Below are 14,457 nucleotides of genomic sequence, written 5' to 3'. Positions count from 1 at the left end.
GAGACAGCCCCCAGCTTAGGTCCTGGGAAGGGCCCAGGAGAACATGTGCAGAACAGCAAACCCTCTTACCTGTTTCAGCACCCTGCCTGACCTGCCGCCGTCCCAGGACTACTGGCTCCCGTAGAGTCTCCTGGGCCAGGGCACCTTCTCCGGAACGCCCCGGTCCACCGGTGGTAAGCCTCTGGCTTAGCACTAAGGGGGTACCCCGTGCATGCCGGAGGTCCCCAAGCGTTCTGAGATGAGCAGGCAGCAGCAGCCCCATCCCCAAAAGGGAACAGGCCGGTTCCACCCCGCCGTTTTGGGTGAGGGCTGCCTGACCTTGACCCTGTACCGGGACCCACAGCAGCCCAACCTCCTAGGGAGAGAGGGCACTTGGGAAAGTCTCAAAAACTCACTCAGGGCCCTTCATCTGCCTCTTTTCCAGGACAGTAAGAGGGACAGAAACTCTTCCTGAGGGTCCCATTTTGGGGATGGAGCTGGCCCCAATTCCAGCCTCTTGAGCGCCCCATGCCCTCGTCCTGATGCTCCTGGGATTCTCTAGATTTAAAAGGTGGAGATCTAATTCGGACCCTCCAGTTGCAGATAGGATTTGGGGCCTAAACCTACTCTGGCTCCACTCTGTGACATCCTTTCTCTGAGGACTTCTCAACCTTGCAGATGATTTACTTCCTCTTCTCTCTTCCTCAGGCATCTCCTCCTCCAGTGCTCCCCCACCCTGGCACCTGCCCCAATACTCAGCCTCCCCCAGCTAGATAAAACCATTGCAGATCTGATTGGGAACCTGTCAATCATTAGTTCTTTCAGTTTGTCTGTCTTCCCTCAGTCCCAAGCCGCCAGGCCCTGACCCTGTCCAGCACACTCCTTCTCTAACTGGGTCCTGAACAACAGCAGCTGTCACGACAGCCAAACACCCCCCACCAGAGTACTCCAAAATTACGAGGGTCTAATAGGGCTGCAAACTTTTTATTAAAAAAAAAAAAAAAAAAGATAAGCACTATCACATTTTAATCCAAAGATGTTGGAAGGCCACTATCCCAGATTAAAGGAGTCTTGAAATAGAATACAGGAAGCTGGAGGGTAAAAAGCCACCCTTCCTGTCTGCCCCTGGAGCAGCTCTGCAGCGTGACTTCCCTCAGCCCTCCCTGACCCCCACAGGCCTGCTCAGAGCCCTCTCCAATTTGGGGAGCTGGAACCCCTACCTCTCTGTAGACCTTCCTCTACCTCCAGGGTATACCTTTGGCCTGGCTTGGAGGCAGGGCAGGTCCAGGACACTGCTTGGGACAGAGGCCAAGCCATTTAGAGCTCAGCCATCCTGGGAGAGCAGGAGGCAGCAACAGGATGGAGCTGGCAGAAGGACCCAGCTGAAGCCACGGTTTTAGGTTGTGTGTGTGGGATACTGGGGATGAAGCCAGGCCATCATGCTGCTAGGAAAGTGCTCTACCACTGAATTACATTCTGAGCTCATTTCTAAAAAATTTTATTTTGAGACAGGGTCTAAGTTGCTGGGGCTGGCCTCCAACTTGTGATCCTCCTGCCTCAGCCTCCTGAGTAGCTGGAATGAAAGGCATGTGCCACTGCACCTGGCTTTGCAGTGGGCCCTTCAACAGAACCTCTATCGTCTGCTCAGCCCCGTCTTGTGGAGGTCAGCGTTGCAGCTGGCCACATAGGAAGGCACCAGCACCTCGGAAAAACCCTAGAGACCAGGCTCTCAGTAGGGAGCTGGCATACCCAAGCCAGATAGTTGGGGGTACTGCCTGGGGCTGCACTAGGAGTTGGTGTCACCCTTCTTCACTCTGGGGTCTTCACCTCCACACACCCAAACTCTTGTTGCCAACATTCATCTCCTCTGACCCTGCACTGGAGTGACCTAGCTCATCTGCCCATCATCACCCATCCTGTGTTTCAGTTTTCTCATCTGTAAAATGGGCACAGCAGCTGTGGTCGGGGGTGGATGTCTGTGCAAATACTGCTGGCACTCACGAACACTGGACCAGCACCTTGGCATGTGGGGACTTGGCTAAGCCCAGCATGGAAAGCTAGGCAGCACTCAACCTACCCTGGCTTCATAGGAGGATGTGAGCCAGGATTCCTTACAGTTGAGTTGCCTGGGGCCTCAGAAGAGAAGCAAAATCCCCTCCCCCAGCCCTACACCTACCTGCCTGTTCCACCAGTGCCCCTTTCAGGCCTCCCAGGGCCAGAGCCCAGTCTCTGTGGACAGGGCCTTCCAGCAGCTCCCCTGTGAGGCATCTACATCGTCTAGTTTCAGTGTCTTCAGATAAGGACACTGAAGTTCTGAGTGGTCAGGAGACCCACCCATAGGCTCCCAGTAGGTGATTCTCAACTGAGACTTGGCTGCAGTTCTGGGTCCACACCTCAGTGCATGTCCTCCCATGGTCCCTGATGGTGCTGCTACCCTGTGCTGAGTGGTGAGACACTGTTCCTCACCGGACCCAGGTCTGGTGGTGGTGAATGAAGGGAACACCCACACCCAAAGGTGGCACCTCAGAAATGGTACCCTCACTCCTGCCACAGAGATCAGCTGTACCCCAAGGCTGTGGGAGCTGGTCAGGATGCTCCATGGCAGGGGTGGACACAAGGGGACAGCCAGGCAGGCCACTGGCAGGTGCCTGTATGGAGAGCATGGAAATGGTACTCACTGGGATAGGTCTTGTTTCTTGCCTTTGAGGTGCTGGGGATAGAACCCAGGGCCTCACGCGTGCTAGGCAGGTGCTCTTACTGAACTACTGCCCAGCCCCGCCGTGGGGTGCTTCAAGAGAGGGAGCCAGGGCCATGCCAGGAGAGCCTTTCCCAGCAGCCCTGCTGGGCCCTCACACTTCCCTTGATTCCCCCACCCCAATAAACCACAGCCCCAGGCAGGCAGGGGACAGGTCCTCACATGGCAAAGTAACCTCTGCCCTCAAGAGCCTGACTGTGGACCAGGTGCCCTTCTTGTCCCCAGGCAAGGCAGGGGTGGGCAGATGGTGAGGGGAGAGGCCTACCCCCTTCCTAGGCAGGGCGGCCTGCTGAGGCTAAAGGACACCTCAAACATGGAGTGTGGGCAGATGGGCGCCAGGAGGGGTGGGCAGTGGGTGCGCCCAAAGCTCAGTCCCCTCCCACTTCCCTCTGGCTGTAGCCCATGGAGGGCAGGTGGGGCCCAGGAGGGGGGCAAGGTTTTGCCAGCACACAATCCCCCAACAGTCAGGGACCAGGCTGTGGTTCCAAATGTTACGTTTACTGCTGGGACAAAGGTGGTGAAAGTAGGGGGGGGCCACAGCCTGGGAAGGGGGCAAAGGCTGGGAGCTCAGGCTTGGCTGAAGGTCACCCCAGGGTGGAGGGGCTTGGCAGACAGGTTCCAGGGACTGCACACCTTGCCCCACCCTAGGGAGGGCACAGGACAGCCTGCAGATCCTTGGGCAGGGAGCCGATGACCGTCTCAATGTACAGTTGTGCCCGCTGCAACGTCACCTCCTTCACTGGCAGCTGGTGGCTTTGTGCCCGCACCTGCAAGGGCAATGGTGGTCAGGTGCAGATGTAACCCTCCTGCTGGACAGGTGGTGGCTGGGCAGGACAGGATGATGTCTCACCAGCTTCTCCCGAAGTTTCAGGACCAGGTCTACCACTTCTACCTCCGACTTGTCCTGCATCCAGGTCTCGATGTTCTGACAGGGGCATTTGGGGTTCTCTGTCACTGAGGCCCCCTCTCTGTCTGGGATTGGGCCCACCCTCTCACCCCTGGTCCTCCCTCACCGCCTCACAAATCGCCTCCAGGTGCAGGGCTTCCAATCTCTGGGCCATCTCTTTGTGCCGCTGCCGGTACCAGCCGTCAAAATGGGGTGACTTAAAAAATCGCCTGTGGGTGGCAAGTAGCAGCAGCTGTGGGGTTGTTCCAGTGTGCCAAGGGTGGCCATGGGCAGCCTGTGTCCACCATCTACCAACCTGTAGAGGCCCAGCCAGTCGCCCTTGAGAATGCAGGTGAGCTGGGGTCCTGCATGCTCCAGGCTCTGCAGGAAGTCCTCCTGATGGAAGGGGCGGATCTGGGGAGGGGTCTGAGACGGGGGCCAGGTGAGCTCGGTGCTTGGGGAGCACAGCCCCACAGGTCCTGCATGTTGGGGGCTGGGAACCTCCTCACAGGACTTGTCAGATCCCTGGATGGCCCTTCCCAGGCAGAAGCCCCTCCAGGGCTTGTCAGACCCCTTTCTTGTGGCCTCCCCATTTCTCTGCCCTGTGAGGGACCCCTGGTGACTTGTGCACTACCTCCCTCCCCACCTCTGCTCCATGTAGACGTCTACCCCACCCTTCACTTCTCTGAGATGGGGACAAAATCCACCGTTCCCAGAACCCTCTGGACCCCACCTTCCAGGGTGTGATGCTCTTCTGCAGTGGCATGAGGCTGGCCATGTAATGCTCCTGTGGGTGGGAGGGGAGTGAGCCTGGGGTCAGAGCCCTGTGCCGCCCTCCCCTCCTGTCCAGGCCTCACCAGGGGGATGATGAAGCTCTGCGTGAGCTCCAGGAGGTGCCGCCTCAGCAGGGCACTCTGCATGTCCCACGGCCGCTTCTTCTGCACACCCTGCAGGAAGGAGTCCGGGGCTGAGCCCCAAAGCAGCCTGAGCCCACATGGCCCTCCACAGCACACCAGGACCCTACATCCAGTGCCTCCCAGCAACCCGCACCTTGAGCAGCCGTTTGAGCAGCGCCTTGTCCCGGTGCAGGTGGGCTGTGTAGGAGGTGTAGAGGCCTGGTAGGAGGAGAGAGCTGGGCTGTCCTTCAGGGACCCCCCCCACACACACACTCCTGCAGCCCCTGCACACCCCAGACACTACACGGTCACAGAGGAGAATATTCTCCCACCTCACCCCGTGAAGCCTCTGAGTGGAAGGAGAGGAGGGAGACCCGCCAAGGGCAAAACGGGACCCTCAGCAGCAGAGGGACCCCAGCCGGGCACAGACCTGGCTTAGTGTCAACAGTCTTCAGTCTGGAGGGCTTCTTCAGCTTGACCTGCTTAGGAAGGTCCCCTGCGAGACATGTGCAGTGGCCAGGCCTCAGTGCCCAGAGCTCTGACTACTCGCAGGCCCAGAGGTCATAGGGTTCAGACCCCTGCAAGTCCCAACCCGGGTGAGGCTTCCGAGTTCCCTACCTGGACCTCCCCAGGACCCCTCACCTGACATCCTGGGCTCCCCGATTCGAAGTACATGGGGCCAGTGCTGGAGTGTTTTGATAAAGAAAGGGTTTGTGACTCCCAGGACCACGTTTGGTCTAGAGAGAGAGAGAGAGAGAGGGGGAGAGAGGGAGAGAGAAGAGGCAGAGAAAGGTCCAGGGACGGTGGCCAGGGCAGGTGGGGAGGACGCGCACTTACGGGGCCTGGGTGCGTGTGGTGAGCTCCTTGAACTCACTGTCATGGATGGTGAAGTAGGGGCGGAAGTCACAGCAGAACTTGAGGGGCTGCAGGCAGCTACAGGACAGGGACAGCAGGAATCAAGTGAGGGGGACAGCCTGGCCCAGCCGGGATGGTCCAGTGCATGAGGTTCATACCTGGTCAGGGCCAGCACCATCTCTGAGGACACGTCAGGTGAAGGCGCCAGGACCACCAGGGGCTCCCCAAGAAGCATGAGCTCCCACAGCATCTGCACATGGGTCAGCACGGGCTGAAAGCACCTGGTGCCAGGCAGCAACAGTTGGGGAGGTCAGGCAGAGGGCCGAGGTTCCCTGACCCCTGCTCCCCTGCCATTTCCCCTGTGGGCTGGGTAGCTCTCTGTTGCACACCATGGACTGAGCTCAAGCTCTGGTGAACATAGGGCCCTACCCCAGTGGCAAGATGGTGGGTAGGGACATGTGAAGATATAAGAGTGTGTCTTGGGCTAGCAGGGCCACCCCCTGTTCTAACATACCAAACTAAGTCTGGCTCTGGGAATGGGGAACTCAACCTAGACTCTGTCTGAGGGGCTGGCAATCCTGTAGCAGCCCTGAGACCCAAGTAGGGGCTACCCACCCAGATTCTGCAGCCCCGATTCCTGCTGGGCCAACTAGGGGCAGGACAGTCTCAAAACCCAGATCTAGACTTGCTTAGAGAGGCAGAGAGGGGTTTCCTCAGGCAGCAAGTGTCTCCCAAAAGCCTCTCTGGGCACCTGCCTTCTAGAACCTTCCTGTCTACCATGCCCATTTCCTGTGGGCACAGGTTTCCTCTTCTGCACAAGTCTTCTCTTGCAGAACTGTCCAAAGGGTCACTCAAGATGGGCAGTCCTCACCTTAGGCAGCAGCACGTAGCACCCCACAGGGCTCACCTGAACAGGTCTAATTCATGGACACTGGAAAGGACCACTGGGGCTGGCAGCAGGTTCTAAGAAGCGGAGGGGAGGGTGGTCAAGGCTGAGGTCGAACCTTACACTGGAGGAGAGCCCTCAGCCCCCGCCCTGTGACTGTGGCCTCTGTGGGGACAAGAGCAGGAAAAGCATCTGCTCCACCCTTTGCCTGGGGTTGGCCACCCACAAGGTGGGCTGGGAGGTTACAATATCACCTGGCCTGGGAGCAGGGTTCAACAAAGCCCAGGTCCCCCAGACCCAGCCCCCACCTCTTGGTCACACGGCTTTGGAGGCTTGGACTCCAGCTTGTCCACCCGGGATGGGATGTGCACCTAGGGAGGAAGGGAGAGGCTGCCTGAGCGAGCAAGCGAATCCATGCACCTCTGGCCCTCACTCTTCAACTGATCCTCACCTGGATGACGACTCCCATGACAGGTAGGTTCAGGGTCTGCCCAGGCACGGGGGCTGGCCATTGGTCAATCTCATTACAAACTGTGGACATAGGTGACCAATGTCAGGAGCTCTCCCCAAGGAGAAGTTTTGTGCTCAGGCCCACCAGGGGCTGCAGTTGGGATGAGGAGACTGTGTTGATGTGCCTGAGGGTCACTCACCTGCTTCCAGGCAGGGTGCCAATTTGTCAAAATATTCAGGGGCAATTAGGCTCAGCAGCGACTGGAACAGCCGGACAAAAGGCAGGCGGGACACCAGTACCAAAGACTGTAGTGACATAGGGTATCAGATGATGCCCCTCTCCAGACACCACCCCAGCTACTTAGGGCCCTATGGGACCCTAAAGCCAGGCTTACCCAGAGTTGGCCCGATTCATAGGACAGCTGCCCTGGAATGGCCAGATTCAGACCCCAGGATTATTAGGGAAAACCCAATGCCTCCCAAATAGAGTGGAGAAGCCCCCCAGACGACAGCTGGGTGGGGCAGGAGTCCAGCCCTTCAGAGGGAAATGAGAAGTGACCAAGAGTTCAGGAATGACCTCCCCAGGGGCCAAGCAGCTTTTGCCTCAGTGCCTGAATTCAGAACTGAAGCTGTCTTAACCCTGAGAGTGCGATGGGCCAGTGGACGATGAGGAACAGGGATGTCCTGGGCCTGGAGACAGATGGCAAGGAAGGGGCTACAGAGGAATGAAGCTCCTAGAGGACTGGGACTCCTGTTCCACGCCATAGCCTTCCCTGCTGCTTGCCAGTCTCCCCTCTCCATGGACCACCCCAGAGTGGCCGCCAGCTCACCTTCTGGAAGTAGCCCCTCCTCACAGAGCTGTCCTTCACCTGCCTGAAGTACACGTAGCCCAGGTAGTGTGTTGGCTCCCTCTGGAAGGAGCATGGTGTGAGCCAGGCCCCACCCAGGCCAGCTGTCTAGGCCAGGGACAAGGATGGCAAGAAACAGGACAGGGAGGCAGGGAGGAAGGGAGCTGAGGAGTCAGGGCTCCTGCAGGGGCTGTCCCTGCACTCTGGGGCCGGCTACCAAAGTGGAAGCCTTCCAGGGCCAGGGCTGGGGTTCCTTGGGTCCAAAGCAGACAACACCACTCCAGGGAACATATCGGCTGACACAGAAGCTCAGGGGCCTGCACACCTCTGCTCACTGAGTCACGCACTGTTCAACCCCAGCCCTGCCCCCCAGTATGCAAAGAAGGTGCTCCAGGGACTCCCGTGAGTCCCCAGAAGAGCTGGCCCACCCCCAGTGGAGGCTGGGACCTGGGCTTGCAGAATAAGCAGAGCCTGTAGCAGTTAATGACCCGACAGAAGGGCCTGCTTGGGTCAGCTAGGGTCCCCTGGAAAGGAAGGGAGGAGCAGACTAGAGGCAGCCCCCTGCTCACCTGCAGTGCCACGGGGGCTCCACCATTGTAGGGTCTGTCGTCTGCATGCCAGGGGCTCCTCTGCCCTCCACACTGGCGCATCCGGAAGCTGAACTGAGTGTCCCCAAGGCAGCCTGCGAAGGGGCAGCCCCACCCACGCAGGTCAGGGTTGGAGCCTCTCCTACTATCTCATAGGGGTGGGGACCAGGGACCAGAGCCCTGCATGGTGTGAGCCAGGCCCCACCTAGGCCAGCTGTCCCCTGTTGGCACAAATGCCCTGGAGGGGAAGCTCAGCTCGAGGGATCTGTTTCCCAGTGGACCCCTGTCCTGATTCCTGCACACCCCTCACCTAAAGGTCTTGTGACAAACTTAGTACAGACAAGAACCTTCAGTTTCCAGGTGGGAGGCTGGTTCAGCCTGCCTGCAACACACCAGGCGCCAGACAAGGGCCTCAGGTGGAGAGCAGAGTGCTGGTGCCTCTGCCCAGACACATCTTTCTATGAGAATGTGAAGAAGCTGGCTCCTGGCTCAGCGTGGGCTCGGATGTCCCCACTGGGTGGGGCTCAGGGGGTGTGACCCATCACTGCAGCACCCCATGTTCTTACTGGCAGCCTTGATGCCTCTGGCCTGGGCCCCATCAGCCCCCTTCTTGCCCGTCTCTTCCCCTTTCCAGAGCTAGGGTCCAACCCAGGAAGGGTGGGGCCACCTACCTGAGTGGGAGTCAGGAAATGACAGGTAGCAGATGCTGCTTTTCTGAAACACAGAGTCTGGTGAGTGAGAGCTGCCTCATTCCTGGGGGACGTCCACTCCCAAGACGGCCAGGACCTACCTCCTTGTCTGTGAGCTGGAAGTCACTGGGGTACACCAGCTGCAGGGGAAGACAGAGCACTGTGTGGCACCACTGACAGCAGCTGAAGTGGTGTGGCCAGCTCTTCTTCTGGACCTCTTCTGCCTTCCAGCGTCCCTCTCCCTCTCAGGGCACTGTCTTCTCTGACCTAGACCCTCCCAGTTCCTTATCCCTTCCCTGACCTCCAGGTTCAGCACGCTCCCCTTTCCGCTTAGGCTTCTCACTGTCTACTTCCTGGGCCTCTTAGCACAAGGCCAGAACAACTGGATTGACTTTCTTACTCCTTCGCCCAGGGCCACCTGGCCAAGCCTCACCACCTCCTGTTCAGACTGTGGTGGGGCCTCTCTGCCTCTTCCAGCCTGGACAGCTGGCTTTCCACAGCATCAAGAGGGCAGCTTTGGAGCTCACTTCCCTAGAGCTAACTTGCTAGGCTTCCACTCCCTCACCACTGCCCCAAGCCAGTGTCTCAGGCCTCACAGCCTGCCACCTCCTCTTGGGTTGCTCAGAAGTCACCTGATGCAGCAGGAACCACTCCGTGATGGCAGCTTCCTGCTAGGCATTCTCTACCCATGCAACTGTCTTCACTGGCTCTCCCCAACCTGGGCTTGTGCCCCACCTATAAGTGATCATCTGGACAAGCCTTATCCTCAGAGAATGGATGGGCTAAATAAGCTTTGAATGTTCTAGAGACAGGGTATGCCCTGGAGGCAGCAGGCTGTGCAGGTATAGTCAGGAGCCAGGTCCAGCAGCTGAGGCACTGGCAAGGGTCAGAGTAAGGGTTAGGGTTAGGGTCAGGGTCAGCTGCTGTCAGTGGTGCCACACAGTGCTCTGTCTTCCCCTGCAGTAAGTTTAAGCATCCCGTAGGATTCTTAAAAGTTAGGGGCCCTAACTGGGTTCAGTAGTACATCCCTGTAATGCCAGCTCCTCAGGAGGCTGAGACAGGAGGATCAGAGGCCAGGCTGGGCATCTTAGTGAGACTTTGTCTTAAAAAAATAAAAAGGGAGGGCTGGGTTGTGGCTCAGAGGTAGAGCACTCGCCTAATAAGTGTGGGGCTGGGTTCAATTTTCAGCACCACAATAAAAATAAATAAATAAAATTATTTAAAAAAATAAATAAATAAAAAGGGAGCTGGGGTTGTAGCTCAGTGGTAGAGCTCTTGCCTAGCATGTGTGAAGTACTGGGTCTGATTCTCAGCACCCATATAAATAAATAAAATAAAGGTTCATCAACACCTAAACCATATATATATACATATACATATATATACATATATATATATATATATTTTTTTTTTTTTTTAGGGTTGGAAATGTAGTTCAGTGGTAGAGTGGCCCTGGGTTTCATCCTTAGTACCAAGGGGAGTGGGTAAAAAAAAAAAAAAAAGGAGACCTTATGGTATCTCCTGGGCTGGCTCTCCCAGAAAGCAGCTGTTCCTAGAGCCTGCTGGGTCTTTGTCCACGGGCTCCCTTCTCACTGATGACCCCATGTCTATCCCCGTGATCATTCAGGCTGGACAGGGTTGCTCTATGCTGGGGTGTCCAGGGGTATGCTGAACTCAGAAAGGTGAGTTGCTGTGCCCGCACTGAGGGTTTGGTCTGGGTTTGCTGCTAGATCCCTTTTGTGTCTTTAGCTGCATGCTAATTCTCTTGAAGGCAGGCACTCTGTCCCTGATGCTTCTGCCTTCCTTATCTGTCAGGGAACAGACCCTCCCCAACTATGATGTTTGTGGAATGTGTGAAAGCAAATCAGTGAAGCCAAGATAGGTAGGTATGATGGTTAGTGTCAAGTGTCAATTAGACTGCATTAAGGAAAACAGAAAAGTGGAAAAGCATACTTTTGTATGGTGTCTCCAGAGGAGTAGACTAATTGGGGAAGGTCTGCTTTCAATGTAGGCAGGCACATCAGTCAGGTGGAGGCTCAAACCAAAAAAGTAGAAGAAAGGCGATTTCCTGACTCTCCTGGAGCTACAGCTCTTTTTCTCCTGGCTTTGGACCAGGACTCCAAGTTCTGCAGCCTCTAGACTCCAGTTAGCCCCACTCCAGCCTTTGGCCTGGGCCTCAGAGGTACACCACCAGCTTTCCTGTTTCTGAGGCCTTCAGACTTGTACTGAGCCATGCTACCAGTTTCCCAGGGTCTCCAGATTGTAGAGAGTCTACTGTGGGACTGCTCAGCCTCCGTGATCACAGGAGTGAATTCCCCTCATTAATCCCCCTCATCCATCCATCCACCATGTTGGTTCTGTCTCTCTGAAGCACTCTAATAATACTTACAAACCTTAGTCTTGGAGGACAGCATGGTCAAGGAGGTGCCAGTCAGGCGTACTCCAGGAGGAAGGGAGCCAGCAGTGGGAAGAGGAGGCGAGGGGGCTGGACCTACAGGAGGCTCCAGGATACCTCCATGAGAGTCAGCATCCACAAGACGACACAGGCTGAACCCGTATCTGCACTGAGGGGGGCTGAGGACAGGTGGGTACTTGGAGGCCCCAAAGGGCCCTGTCCTTAAGGTCAGGGTCTGTACCTGGTCTGACGGTCACAGGAGTCTTGCAGAATCTGTGGAGGCCACCTTGGCCTCTGAACTCTGTGTCCATATCCAGGGCCCTTCTAGAACAACTGACCAGGAAACTCCTGTTCATGGCTTACCTGGAGCTAAGTGCTCAGGTAGGGTCATGCCAAAGTGAGGAGACAAATGGAACAAATCCTTAGAGAAAGGAGTGGCTGCAGGCCAAGTTCCGCCTGCCCAGGGACTACTTCAGCGTCTTGTTCTTTTCATCTGAGCTAGTCTGCACAGGTCACCACTCCTGGTCACTGAGAACTCTGCTTGGAGAGGTAACTCTAGGCAGTGGTTTTCAAAGCATGATATGCAACACCTAGGGGTCCACAAGGCCAAAGCCATTGCCGTAAGTCAGTACCATCTTTACTCTCATCTTCTCACACAGTTCCCCAGAGGTCATGAGGTATGCTGTCCCCTGGGAGACTCACTGCAGGACCTGACATGAGAATCTAGCTGTCCTCTATTTGGTCAGACACTAAAAAGGTTTGTGCAAATGTCAAAGGAAGCTGGGCACGGTGGCATATGCCTGTAATCCCAGTGGCTTGGGAGGCTGAGGCAGGAGGATCTCAAGTTCAAGAGTAGCCTCAGCAACTCAGTGAGACACTGTCTCTAAATAAAACATAAAAAGGGCTGGGGATATGGCTTAGTGGTTAAGGGCCCCTGAGTTCAATCCCCAGTACCAAAAAGAAGTCAAATGATACCTTTCTTTTTCACTCAATTATTTTTGTTTTGGAAAACATGGTTGTTGCCATAATCATATATTATTACATCAATACATAGGATGTGGGCTGGGGATGTGGCTCAGTGGTAAAAGTGGTTGCCTGGCATGCATGAAGCAGTGGGTTCAAATCCCCAAGCACCCCCAAAAAAACAAAACAAAACAAAAAACACATAGGATGTTTTGGGATTTGTGTGTTTTGTTGTTTTGTATTGTACTAGGGACTGAACTCAGGGCCTTGCACAGCTTTACACCCAGTTCTTATTTTTGAGAAAATCTTGCTAAATTGCCTAGGCTGGCCTCAAACTTGTAATCCTCCTGTCTCAGCCTCCAGAGTAGCTTAGAGGCATGTGACACTGTGCGTGGTAATGTTTGTTTTTCTTAAGTTAAAACTATTTTAAAATTTTCTCAGCTTTAGTCTCTAACATAGTAAGCATTGATAGATATAACCCATGCTAACAAAAGACTCTCTGGGGTCCTCAATAATTTTTAAGACTAAAAAGGGGTCCTGAGACTATGCAATAGGGACTGCTGCCCAAGCAGGTGTGGCCAACACAGTGGAAGGGCTCTTTGGGCACTCTGGTTACAAGGCACCCCAGAAGTCTCTCCAGTGATCTGAGATACTGAGGTGCATTTTCAAGGGCTGTGGTGGCAGAACCAGGACCTTTCTTCATCTGACCTGAACTTTCTGGTCACCCCCATGACTCTATTCACTCTTCTCTCAAGCTAACTCTAACCCTTGCGTACAGGTTCCAGTGTACCCATCTGCATGGGAATCCCACCTATAGGCGCTGAGGGAGGAGTCCTATGAGCACTACAGGTTCAGAACTACTTGCTCTCTGTCTCTAGCAGAGGGTGAACTCCTTTAGGGCAAGAGCCTGTCTTCTTGTTTATTTCCACATCGCTGAGCTCTGGCACTGCAGGGCCTGCTCAGTGGCTGAGGCACGGGTCTGCACCAGGTCTGATGGTCATAGGATCTTGCAGCACCTGAGGAGACCATTTCATGCAGCTGTTCCGTACTTGATTTACTTAATGACTGAATCAATGGATAGCCCTTGCCTTTGCCGCTTATGTTAGCTTTCTGAGAAAGGGGTTACCTGAAACAGGTTCCCTCCTCTGACTGCCTTTCTCTGATCCTCCAAGACTAAGCTGAGCCTGTTTCAGTTTCCTGGAGGTGACCAGTGTCCTCCTTCAGCATTCCTGCATCAAGCACAGTGCTGGAGTTTCACAACACTCAGCCAGGCTGAGTTGGGAATACAAGATATGTGCTCCCTGGCAGTCAGCGAGATTCATTCTTCCAGATTTCCAGGGGAGGGATGACAGGCAAGAGGCAAACCTCATCAGGGAGTCATGTGGCCCATGTACTCACTGCCAGAGTTCTGCAGGTTCAACTACCGCCAGGACCCAGGTGATTGCCATGGAACATTTCAGAGGTGGGCTTAAGTCTCCAACACCAATCCCTCAAATGTGCCACAGTAAATGCTTGGGAGCCCAAGGACATGTGGCCTTTATCAGGACTTGCTCAGAATTAGCTTTCTGAGTGGCTGCATCTTAGGAAACTAGATGTGAGAATGCTTTAAGAAAAGGCCTCACTTGGGAAACAATGTGGACAACAGAAGGTGGGCTCTGTAGCCCAGAGTAAATCATCTCACCTCTCTGTACTCTGGCTCTTTCCTCAAGCGGTGCCATTAGGGGAGGGAGGAAGGGGAGATGTGAGACTGTATCCACTCTCGGTTTGCAAAGTCAGGTTCTACCTCCCACTTACCTTCCTTTTCCTAGGGAGCCTTCTAGAGCCCTGAGGAAGGGAGGAGGTTAACAGGCTGGGTGGGGGGAGGAGCAAGAGGAGTTAGGAGAGGGAGGAGGATGCTATATTCTTTGGAAGGAGTAGGAGAAGAAGTCAGCCTAAAAATGTGCGTAAAGGGGATCCAAAGAGGGCACTGGGCCTAGCAAGGAGAGACCAGGACCCAGAGGATGGAGGGGCGTGGCGTGGCGTGGCGCTAAGGGGCGTGGCCCGAGGGCGAGGGCGGGGCGAAGTGGGAGAGAGGTGCGGGGAGTGGGGGAGGGAGGAAGGAGCGGGGCTGGGGAGAGGCGCGGCGAGAGGGCGAGGCGGAGTTCGGGGGAAGAAGGGGCGGAGCGGGAGGGAGGGGACGCGGCGGGTTGGGGGAGGGGAAGGAAGGGGCTGGGACGGGGCCGGGGGCAGGGACGAGGGACGGAACGGGGCGAGGACGGGGAGGGAGAA

The 14,457-nt window shown here is 55.7% G+C and overlaps 1 protein-coding gene across 3 annotated transcripts; it reads right to left on the bottom strand.

Annotated features, from left to right (window-relative positions):
• Positions 1-3,211: 3,211 nt before the first annotated feature.
• Positions 3,212-12,391, bottom strand: Dennd6b (DENN domain containing 6B). Of its 3 annotated transcripts, XM_048803191.1 has the most exons (20): positions 11,221-12,391; positions 8,933-8,971; positions 8,814-8,856; positions 8,125-8,237; positions 7,538-7,618; positions 6,908-7,013; positions 6,709-6,788; positions 6,566-6,628; positions 6,279-6,334; positions 5,530-5,652; positions 5,354-5,449; positions 5,159-5,253; positions 4,947-5,012; positions 4,671-4,735; positions 4,478-4,567; positions 4,354-4,407; positions 3,937-4,046; positions 3,748-3,850; positions 3,585-3,659; positions 3,212-3,501 (listed from the first exon to the last, which is right to left on the bottom strand). In XM_048803191.1, the coding sequence occupies exons 4-20, from the start codon at positions 8,203-8,205 to the stop codon at positions 3,379-3,381; spliced, it is 1,467 nt and encodes a 488-aa protein (XP_048659148.1). In that variant the 5' UTR covers positions 8,206-8,237; positions 8,814-8,856; positions 8,933-8,971; positions 11,221-12,391; the 3' UTR covers positions 3,212-3,378. The 3 variants fall into 3 exon arrangements, 2 of the variants coding, with proteins under 2 accessions (XP_048659148.1, XP_015362369.1); XM_015506883.2 differs by lacking the exon at positions 11,221-12,391 and having other exon boundaries at positions 8,933-9,989; XR_007347622.1 differs by lacking the exon at positions 11,221-12,391 and having other exon boundaries at positions 3,439-3,501; positions 3,756-3,850; positions 8,933-9,991.
• Between the last annotated feature and the right edge of the window lie 2,066 nt (positions 12,392-14,457).

Source organism: Marmota marmota, unplaced genomic scaffold, assembly GCF_001458135.2.
Source record: "Marmota marmota marmota unplaced genomic scaffold, marMar, whole genome shotgun sequence".
Taxonomy (NCBI): Eukaryota; Metazoa; Chordata; class Mammalia; order Rodentia; family Sciuridae; genus Marmota; species Marmota marmota.
This window is presented reverse-complemented; position numbering and strand designations above follow the sequence as displayed.

Bases quoted from the DNA above. Each gene is read 5' to 3' on its own strand.
- Dennd6b (XM_048803191.1), bottom strand. From the start codon at position 8,205: ATGCGCCAGTGTGGAGGGCAGAGGAGCCCCTGGCATGCAGACGACAGA. The intron at 6,335-6,565 runs GTGGGGGCTGGG...TCCGCTTCTTAG, and splicing joins CAAAGCCGTGTGACCAAGAG to AACCTGCTGCCAGCCCCAGT. The intron at 4,408-4,477 runs GTGAGGCCTGGA...TCCCACCCACAG, and splicing joins AGAGCTTCATCATCCCCCTG to GAGCATTACATGGCCAGCCT.